Genomic DNA, 10499 nt, shown 5'->3' with positions numbered 1-10499 from the left:
TTTTACTGAAGCATGATGTAATTGAAATTGGTCGGTAATTTAACACATCATTAGATGAGCCATTTCCTTTATAAATAGCATTAACATTTGTTTGTTTCCAACTAAAAGGTATTATACCAGACTCTAGTGTCTTATTGAATAATAACATAAGAGGTAATTTAAGAGAAGCATGAAGCTTTTTCACAATTTTAGGAATAACACCATCAGAGCCTGGGGGTTTATTAGTGTTGAGTATATTAATTTGATCGGAAACATCTTGTTCAGTGATATGAATGTTTGATAGTGAATAGGGGGCATTGGGTTGTGCTGTTTGGGGTAATTCAAGGTCAGGTGTTGATGTAGAAATATTAGTGAAGTGATTGTTAAGAAGCTCTGCTTTTTCAGTTGGATGATGGATTATTTGGCCGTTGGATTCAAGTGGTGGAATAGAAGATGACTTATTAGAAAAATTGGTAATAGATTTAGCTATCTTCCACCATTTGTCTGGAGTAACCACATTATCATTTAATGACTTTTCAAGATTTTTTTTATAAAGTTTGCTTTTGCCTCACGGATAAGGTCAATAGTTTCATTTCATAGGGTTCTAAATTGTTCCCAATAATGGGGATTATTTGTTAGTTTAGCTTTTCGGTGAATTCTATTTCGTTGTCTCATTTTCAATCTAATTGTATTATTCATCCATGGTTTATCATTTGGGCGGCACTCTTCACGCAGTAATCGACACCAATTCTAGGGGACCGCTTAACCCGATGTGCTCGTCCTTAATTGTGACATTCATTACAACATTATCATTGGTGCTACTCCAACTTTGACATCAAATGGATTGTTTTATTAGTTGGTACGTTGAAATGCGATGCTTTAATGTATGTTGATCATGACAATTTTCTGCAATGTGTTGCTATTAACGTGATTGTGAAATGTATGTATTGATGGACTGAAATGCATCTTTATAACATTTATGATGTTATGCAGCACAGTCCCACATTTCCAAAGATCCGATAGAGCAGCGATTTATATTTAAGATGATAGTTTTAGGTTTAAAAATAAGCAAAGTTTATTATTATTATCATGCTTCAATTTTTATCAGGCATCTTTAATTTTCTTCAATTTTTATCAGGCATCTTTAATTTTTTTCTACGTTATTATTTTACAGAAAATGAAACACGGAAATTCTTTAAGTTTCAGCAATATACTTTCAACTGCTTAAAATCTACACGTCAGACAAAAAATCACTGACAATTAGCACTTTCTTGAACTGTATGCAGACGTCAAGCTTTATCAGGATATCTAAGTTACGGCCAAGATAATGAAGAACAAGACATAATAATGGTCATGTGGATCATTGTGATATAGTAAAGTGACCATTAGTGAATTTTTCAATATATCATGTCGTAATTTCCAATACATACATTTTAGTGGTCTTGCTGACAGTCGTAGTTCTTGTATGGGGGAGCTACCGCGTCAACTCTGCGCCTGCGGACGAGATTCGTCGACTAGAGGACTGTGTACAAGAGTTCCTGTCACACGAGGTAGATAATGCCGTAATCAGAGACGATAAACCAACAGAGGAGAGGCGCAATGAGTATAAAACATGGACGCGACAGTATGGGACTGAGTCACTTGGCATCAGTAACTCTGAGGAGGAACACGGGAAGCGTGTGGTGGTGGGTACGCCCATGGAGCGTGACCAATGGCCATGGTTGGTCTCTCTTCATTTCTTACGCCCAATCGTGTTCACAGAGAAAACGGGCATGCAGCATGTGTGTGGTGGTACCATCATCAGCACCAACCCTGTGTGGGTCCTCACCGCAGGGCACTGCTTCAGGTAGTATAAACAGGGGTGGGGCGGGACACTGCTTTAGGTATCACCAATAGGGGTGGGGCGGGACAATGCTTCAGGGATTATCAAAGGGGGCAGTCATATCTAAATATAAATAAAAGACAACAATTGATAAAGTGAGCCCATTGATGAAGGGATAGGCACATAGTCACTCTGCCCGGAGTAATTGCAAAATTTTGTCTGAGTCTCTAAGATACTCTACTCACCAGTACGTAGGCCATGGGTACAGTAATGGGCTGCTTTGGATTTTTCAGGGAGATACATTGGATGGTATACCGGTGACTAGATTATCAGGACTGAGAGTGTGATAGTAAAAAGGGAAGTGACTATGTACAATGAGGCGAATACCCCTGGTACAATATATAATATGGATTGTGTAAGTATGATGTGTAGAATGTGTATATGATATATCCAAGGTCTATAACTTTACAGTGAGGACGTGCATGAAGGCTTCAGTAACCCTGACAACTGGGATGTTGTGATAGGAGAGTACAATCAGTACAAAAAAGAGGCTGGGGAGATCAAAGCACACATTGATGAAATACATCTCCATAGCAACTTCTCAGGTAGGTAATCACTAAGGTAGAATTCCCAGCTATGTCAATAAATTCACCTTTCTCAAGTTTGTCAAAAAATTCACCTCGGCTAAATCAGTAATTTCACGTTATCTTGTACAACAATAATTTCAACTTTTTAGATACATCAATAAGTTTAACTTCTCAGATACATCAACAAGAGGCCCAGAGGGCCTGTATTGCTCACCTGGATATCTAAGCAATCATGGCAAAATATTCTCCAAATGAGATCCAAGGGAATATGCCAGACCCCTAAGGCCAATCCTTGTAGCATTTCTCTATTTGATTTTTTATGCCCAGCAATTTTATGTATGGTTATAGGGTGGGGATCTCACCTGTTACCAAGCTGTGACTCAGAAACTAGGTCCCTAGGGTTGTGGCCAGACCCCAGGATCAATTCTAATATCATGACTGCATTTGTCTCTTTTTGCCCAGCATTTGTATATATAGTTTTGGGGTGGGGATCTCAACCGTTTCAAAGTTATGACCCAGAGGTTATGTCTGCAATGGTGGGGCAGACCCTGGGGTCAATTCTAATATCATGACTGCATTCGTCTCTTTATGCCCAACAATTGTATATATAGTTTTGGGGTGGGGATTTTAACCGTTTCAAAGTTATGACCCAGGAGTTAAATCTCCAAGGGTGGGGCCAGACCCTAGAGCCATCCTGGAAGCAAATGTGCATTCCTCTCTTTATACTCAGCAATTGTATATATGATTATATGGTGGGGATCTCAACCATTTCCAAGTAATACACTTTTTTGGCCCAATCCCCTTAGCCCGGGGGGTCAGCCCCACCATTTGTACACGAATGCTTCCGACCAAATATGATCAATATCCATGGTATAGTTCTACGGAAGAAGTCGCTTAAAGCAAAATAGCTAAATAACCCTTTTTGGCACCGCCCCTCAGCCGCCACGGGGGTCAGCCACACCATTTGTACAATTTTGAATCCCTCCTCCCATGAATGCTTCTGATTAAATATGATTGATATCCAGTGCATAGTTCTACAGAAGAAGTCGTTTGTAGCAATATAGCCAAAATGACCCCTTTTGGCCCTGCCCCTCAGCCCCCTGGGGGGTCAGCCCAACCATTTGTACAATTTGTTCTCAGATGTACATTTTAGTTGATATCTTGTTCTCAGATAAACATTTTAGTTTATAACTTGTTTTCTGACTTACATCTTAGAAGCAACCTGGTATTTTTCTGCTTGTTGTAGTGAACACCCTGCTATATGACATAGCTCTGCTGAAGTTGAGGCCAATCGAACAGCTACAACTGGAAGACCTAGCTGATCTAGATGATGGAGAATTCCAACCTGGTCAGCAATGTTCTGTAGCGGGATGGGGCCAAGTCTCTTTCCGTAAGTTGTGGCTGGGATATAACTTGTACATTGTATTTCACTTTTTGTCCTTTTTATATGTTTAATTATCTATATAATTTGTATTTGTTATATTATCCATGCTTATCGTTGAACTTTGACCTTTCAGATCCCTATGGTTGGGGGAATTTTATTCCTCTAATCACCTCTGTCTGTTTGATTGATAATGACTTATGCAGTGAAATGTACTCCGCATCAAAAACACAGACCTTCTTCATAGATCAGACAACTATATGCGCAGGTTCCAATGAGGGTCATGATGCCTGCTTGGTAAGCCACAGACATTGATGTTATACAAGTTACTGTTTTCATTAGTATTTATGGTGATTGATTTTTTTTATCGATTTTCAAAGTTTTTCATATTAAAGAATAATGCTCTTGGAAATTTCCAGTGATTGGTTTGTAAAATTGAAGTAACAATGCTAACCTTCATTCATATTTTCAGGGTGACTCGGGGGGACCACTGATGTGTCAGAGCCCAGAAGATGATCGCTGGAAATTAGTGGGCGTGGTATCCACGGGGAATGAGTGTGGAAGAAAGGACTTTCCTGGGATCTATACTCGTGTAGCCTTCTACCGCAGCTGGATTGACGAAGTAATAGAAGTGACAAACACTCACCTGGAGGTGTAAAACAGGGGGCACTCAGGCAACAAGGTACATACATGTACCAGGTAGTGTCTCAGTGGCCAGGCATACAATGATCCTGTCTAGGTTATCAAAGGAAATGTATTGTATAATGTACTTAAGATGAGACACTATAAATTGTGAAACTACATCTGGACTCGCTATATAAAGAATGAATTATGTTTCACATATTATAAGAACAACTCTTTTGTAACAAAGATATTCTCCTGAAGAGATAATAAAACTAATATGAAGTCTTAAAAAACGCCACAATTTCACTTTCTTCTTTCTTCATTTCAGACATTTCAATTTAATTAAAGTCTTCTGGGGGGGGGGNGGGGGAGGGGTCAACCTTATACAAATGTAATAGACAACAGCCTATTGACAATGGTGATCCAACATTGCACAAAATAACTTTCCCAAAATAGTTTACCTAAATCTTGTCCAAAACTTTAACCAAGTCAAATTCAGCTGTTTTTGGCCCCTTAAATATGGAATATGGTTCAGCAAATTGCTTACACTCCACAAAATGCCTTATCCTTATAATACACATCAGTGTATGGAGTATGATGATCCAACACTGTCTCGAAACAAGAGGCCCAATGGGCCTGAATCGCTCACCTGGTATTAATCTCACACAAATAATCTTAAAAGTGGACTAAAATACAGCAAGGACATAAGATTGAACAGAGTTTATAGTCGTCCAACCCAGCATGCTTCTGGCAAAATATCATTACCCTGGACCTTTTGGATATACAGAACAAGTCATTTAAAGATTTAAACATATATTGACCACTGTGACCTTGAATATGGGCGAAGGTCATTCATTTGAAAAAACGTGGTAGTCCTTAATCCCAGCATGTTAATGGCCAAATATCATCACCCTTAGCCTTTTGCTTATTAAGAAGAAGACTTTTAAAGGTTTTAAACATATTTGACCCATGTGAACTTTAATATATGTCAAGGTCATTCGTTTGAACAAACTTGGTAGTCATTCATCCTAGCATACTGCTGGCCAAATATCATCATCCAAGTCCTTTTGGTTATTGAGAAGTTGTTTAAAGGTTTTAAACATATTTGACCACTGTGACCTTCAAAATGGGCAAAGGTAATTTGTTTAAACAAACTTGGTAGCCCTTTATCCCAGCATATTACTGGCCAAATATCATTATCCTATGCCTCTTGGGTATTCAGAAGAAGTTGTTGAAAGGTTTTTAACATATCTGACCCCTGTGACCTTCAAAATGGGCGAAGGTCATTTATTTGAAAAAACTTGGTAGCCCTTCATCCCAGCACGCTCTTGGCCAAATATCATCATCCAAAGCCGTTTGGTTATTGAGAAAAAGTTGTTTTAAAGGTTTTAAACATATTTGACCCCTGTGACCTTGAAAATAGATGAAAGTCATTTGTTTGAACAAACTTGGTAGCTCTTCATCCCAGCATGTTACAGGCCAAATATCATTATCCTATGCCACTTGGGTATTCAGAAGAAGTTGTTGAAAGGTTTTTAACATATTTGACCCCTGTGACCTTGAAAATGGTTGAAGGTCATATGCTTGAACAAACTTGGTAGCACTTAATCCCAGCATGTTACTGGCCAAATATAATCATCCAAGGCCTTTTGGTTATTTGGAAGAAGTTGTTTAAAAGGTTTTTAACATATTTGAACCCTGTGACCTTGAAAATAGATGAAGGTCATTCATTTGAACAAACTTGGTAGCCCTTCATCCCAGCATGTTACTGGCCAAATATCATCACCCTATGCCTCTTGGTTATTCAGCAGAAGTTGTTTTAAAGGTTTTAAACATATTTGACCCCTGTGACCTTGAAAATGGGAGAAGGTCATTTGTTTGAACAATATCATCACCCTAGGCCTCTTGGTTCTTCAGGAGAAGTTGTTCAAAGATTTTAACATATTTGACCCCCGTGACCTTGAAAATGGATGAAGGTCATTCATTTGAACAAACTTGGTAGCCCTTGATTCCAGCATGCTACTGGCCAAATATCATCATCCTAGGCCTTTTGGCTACTGAAAAGAAGTTGTTTAAATTGAAAAGTTGACGCCGGCCGGCCGGACGACGGACGACGCACCATTGCATAAGCTCACTTGCCCTTCAGGCAGGTGAGCTAAAAACTTAAATTCAGTGAAGTGGGACGCCGGGGTGACTACATACGCCCCCTTATTCTTCGAATAGGTGAGCTAAAAATAATGGCTTACACACGACATATGATGATGGAAGAAAGGCAATTAGAAACATCACCTATGTGATTCAGGTGACTTTAAAAAGATAACGCTGGATGGATGTCACTCTAGCAATAATGTTACACACACTTTGTGTCAGGTGAGCTTAATTAACCTTGCCAATGACCACAAAAAGTAAACTCAACATTTGTATATTACGATCATTTTTTTTCCCAACTGACTAAATGAAAACAAAAAGAGATTCTTAGAAAAATCCACACAATACATGTTAAGTTTTGACATAGATAGTAATCACTACTGTGCACTTAACATAGTCCATCCCACAAAGTAAATCTCAAAAGCTAGAACTGTAAGCCAAAGGCTAACTTTTATACCCCCTGCTCATCAATATATATTCATGGTCTCAAAAAATGTCATAAGAACTGCAGTAAGACTGTATGGTAGTTAAATTCTACCAGGTACCAAAGAAGCTGATTGCAAACTTATAAAATGGGCGCTAGCTCTGTCAAAAATCATTGATCAGTATGACGTATCACAACTTCATATGTGGTGACTTGGCCTACAAAGTTTCAAGAAAATCAGATGGAAAGAAATGATGGAAAGAACGAGTTGTCCAGACAAGTTGATGTCTACAGACAAACGGCCAAACCAGGTAACTCCTGTAATTTGATTTTACTTTTACACATTACTTCTTTGCAGTGGGTATAATTACAAACACAGGGTTCTAGGTAATACAGACTGTAATATTCCCCTTCTATGACAAAGGTAATGTATTCTTTATTCCGTCTTTGCGTATTGCAGAGTTATCTTCTCTTGGGAGCAGGTATTGATTGTTGCGTCACTTGTTTGTGAGAGTAACGTCATCAATTTTTGGGAAAACGACGTAATTTTCTCACACAGACCTATGACGTAACAATCAATACCTGCTCCCAAGAGAAGATAACTCTTCAATACGCAAAGACGGAATACATCCATCAATGGCATTCTGTTGAAATATCTAGTCTGTCACAGACAAGCATTACAATGACATGATGTTTGACGACTTCCTGTTATCTTCCAATTCTGATACATCCACCTAGGAAATTTCATAAAATCAACAGACCCACAAGCTTTGTAATAAACAATACTCGAGTATTATAATTTGACCTTTTGACCTTTTGCTGTGAGCTTGACCCTGAGATAACGGCTCCCACACTTGTAAACATTTTGTCCATCTATTATATAACAACCAATTAACCTTTATAATATAAATACACAGAAGTTGAATGAGAGAGTTATACATGACGAAATAACTTGTGATAGATCCTCAATGAAGTTTGACACACACAAAAAACACAGTGAGCTGTTCAGCAGTTTCAGTGTGGACAGCATGGTTTGCTGTTTGTCTCATTGTTGTTGTCTTGACCTTGGAAGTAACGAACCCAAGAGTCATATAACACACTGTCTGGTGGTGATACATTCAAATATATTAGATACAAGTGATTGTCTGAACAACTTCATCATCCCACAGGTTGACTGGTACAAGTGATTGTCTGAACACCTTCATCATACCACAGGTTGACTGGTACAAGTGATTGTCTGAACACCTTCACCATCCCACAGGTTGACTGGTACAAGTGATTGTCTGAACACCTTCATCATCCCACAGGTTGACTGGTACAAGTGATTGTCTGAACACCTTCATCATACCACAGGTTGACTGGTACAAGTGATTGTCTGAACACCTTCATCATACCACAGGTTGACTGGTACAAGTGATTGTCTGAACACCTTCATCATACCACAGGTTGACTGGTACAAGTGATTGTCTGAACACCTTCATCATACCACAGGTTGACTGGTACAAGTGATTGTCTGAACACCTTCATCATACCACAGGTTGACTGGTACAAGTGATTGTCTGAACACCTTCATCATACCACAGGTTGACTGGTACAAGTGATTGTCTGAACACCTTCATCATACCACAGGTTGACTGGTACAAGTGATAGTCTGAACACCTTCACCATCCCACAGGTTGACTGGTACAAGTGATAGTCTGAACACCTTCACCATCCCACAGGTTGACTGGTACAAGTGATAGTCTGAACACCTTCACCATCCCACAGGTTGACTGGTACAAGTGATAGTCTGAACACCTTCACCATCCCACAGGTTGACTGGTACAAGTGATAGTCTGAACACCTTCACCATCCCACAGGTTGACTGGTACAAGTGATTGTCTGAACACCTTCATCATTCCACAGGTTGACTGGTACAAGTGATTGTCTGAACACCTTCACCATCACACAGGTCGACTGGTACAAGTGGTTGTCTGAACACCTTCATCATACCACCGGTTGACTGGTACAGGTGATTGTCTGAACACCTTCACCATCACACAGGTCGGCTGGTACAAGTGGTTGTCTGAACACCTTCATCATACCACCGGTTGACTGGTACAAGTGATTGTCTGAACACCTTCACCATCCCACAGGTTGACTGGTACAAGTGATTTGTCTGAACACCTTCACCATCCCACAGGTTGACTGGTACAGGTGATTGTCTGAACACCTTCATCATACCACCGGTTGACTGGTACAGGTGATTGTCTGAACACCTTCACCATCCCACAGGTTGACTGGTACAAGTGATTGTCTGAACACCTTTATCAGAAGCCTCTACTCGCTGGCTCACACGAGAGATTGTCTGAACACCTTTTTCTGAGCCCTGCACTAGTTGTACCAGAGGTGGTATTGTTTGTACTCCTATATCACAGCCTGTCACTGACTGTTCACACACAGTCTGTACACCAGTATCACAGTGACTATCAACCTTCCCTTGGATACCAGCCTTAATAGTGTCACAGTCCATTTTGATGGCCGGATGGCCAGAATCAGGTGGTGTGGTCAGCAACAAGTTGACCGTGATGTGAAGGGGGAAGTTAAAGCCACGATCCACTGTCATCACCACCACTTCCTGTAAATAGTGTTGGAAGTAAATGAAACAAAAATAGCCCTACAAGAAGGTACTATGTACTAATAAATGTCTTCCAACATAACCGGGTTCTATTGGATTTCATAAGCTTCAGAACTTATTTTTATTATAAATAGTTTTATGTGAACTACATTTTGTACACGACAGACTTGCACTATTAAGTTTAAATTCACCATCTGTTCACTTTTTTTCAACCAAATGATGATCCACATTATTTTCAAACTGATTATATGCACATATTCCCTTCAACTGATCATTTAGACACATGTCCTTCATCAACATCTTACCAACTGATCAATTAGACACATGATCTTCATCAACATCTTACCAACTGATCAATTAGACACATGATCTTCATCAACATCTTACCAACTGATCAATTAGACACATGATCTTCATCAACATCTTACCAACTGATCAATTAGACACATGATCTTCATCAACATCTTACCAACTGATCAATTAGTGACATGACCTTCATCAACATCTTACCAACTGACCATTTAGACACATGATCTTCATCAACATCTTAACATCTGATCATCACCACACATTCCCTTTACCAACGGATTATCACCACACATTCCCTTTACCGACAGATAATCACCCCACATTTCCTTTACCAACAGATAATCACCACACATGCCCTTTACCAACAGATCATCACCACACATTCCCTTTCCCAACGGATCATCACCACACATTCCCTTTACCATCTGATCATCACCACCAACACATTCCCTTTACCAACGGATTATCACCACACATTCCCTTTACCGACAGATAATCACCACACATTTCCTTTACCAACAGATAATCACCACACATTCCCTTTACCAACAGATCATCACCACACATTCCCTTTACCAACAGATCATCACCACACATTCCCTTTACCA

At 39.5% G+C, this 10499-nt stretch overlaps 2 protein-coding genes across 2 annotated transcripts in view; one reads left to right on the top strand and one right to left on the bottom strand.

The window, feature by feature from the left end:
- Positions 1–4714, top strand: part of LOC110458093 (transmembrane protease serine 12-like) — a 12088-nt gene extending 7374 nt beyond the window's left edge. Inside the window, exons 2-6 of the mRNA XM_021509660.1 lie at positions 1417–1825; positions 2273–2406; positions 3635–3778; positions 3906–4066; positions 4242–4714. Coding sequence (XP_021365335.1) covers positions 1417–1825; positions 2273–2406; positions 3635–3778; positions 3906–4066; positions 4242–4427 — 1034 coding nt within the window. The 3' untranslated portion in view covers positions 4428–4714. The remainder of the gene's footprint in view (positions 1–1416; positions 1826–2272; positions 2407–3634; positions 3779–3905; positions 4067–4241) is intronic.
- A 3019-nt stretch (positions 4715–7733) lies between these two features.
- LOC110458079 (germ cell-less protein-like 1) overlaps positions 7734–10499 on the bottom strand; it is a 27559-nt gene continuing 24793 nt past the window's right edge. The window contains exon 13 of the mRNA XM_021509645.1: positions 7734–9582. Within this exon, the coding sequence (XP_021365320.1) occupies positions 9226–9582 (357 nt within the window). The 3' untranslated portion in view covers positions 7734–9225. The remainder of the gene's footprint in view (positions 9583–10499) is intronic.

The sequence above is a fragment of the Mizuhopecten yessoensis genome, unplaced genomic scaffold (genome assembly GCF_002113885.1).
Source record: "Mizuhopecten yessoensis strain PY_sf001 unplaced genomic scaffold, ASM211388v2 scaffold9425, whole genome shotgun sequence".
NCBI classification, from domain to species: domain Eukaryota; kingdom Metazoa; phylum Mollusca; class Bivalvia; order Pectinida; family Pectinidae; genus Mizuhopecten; species Mizuhopecten yessoensis.
The sequence above is the reverse complement of the archived record's forward strand: the minus strand, read 5'-3'. Positions and strand labels throughout refer to the sequence as shown.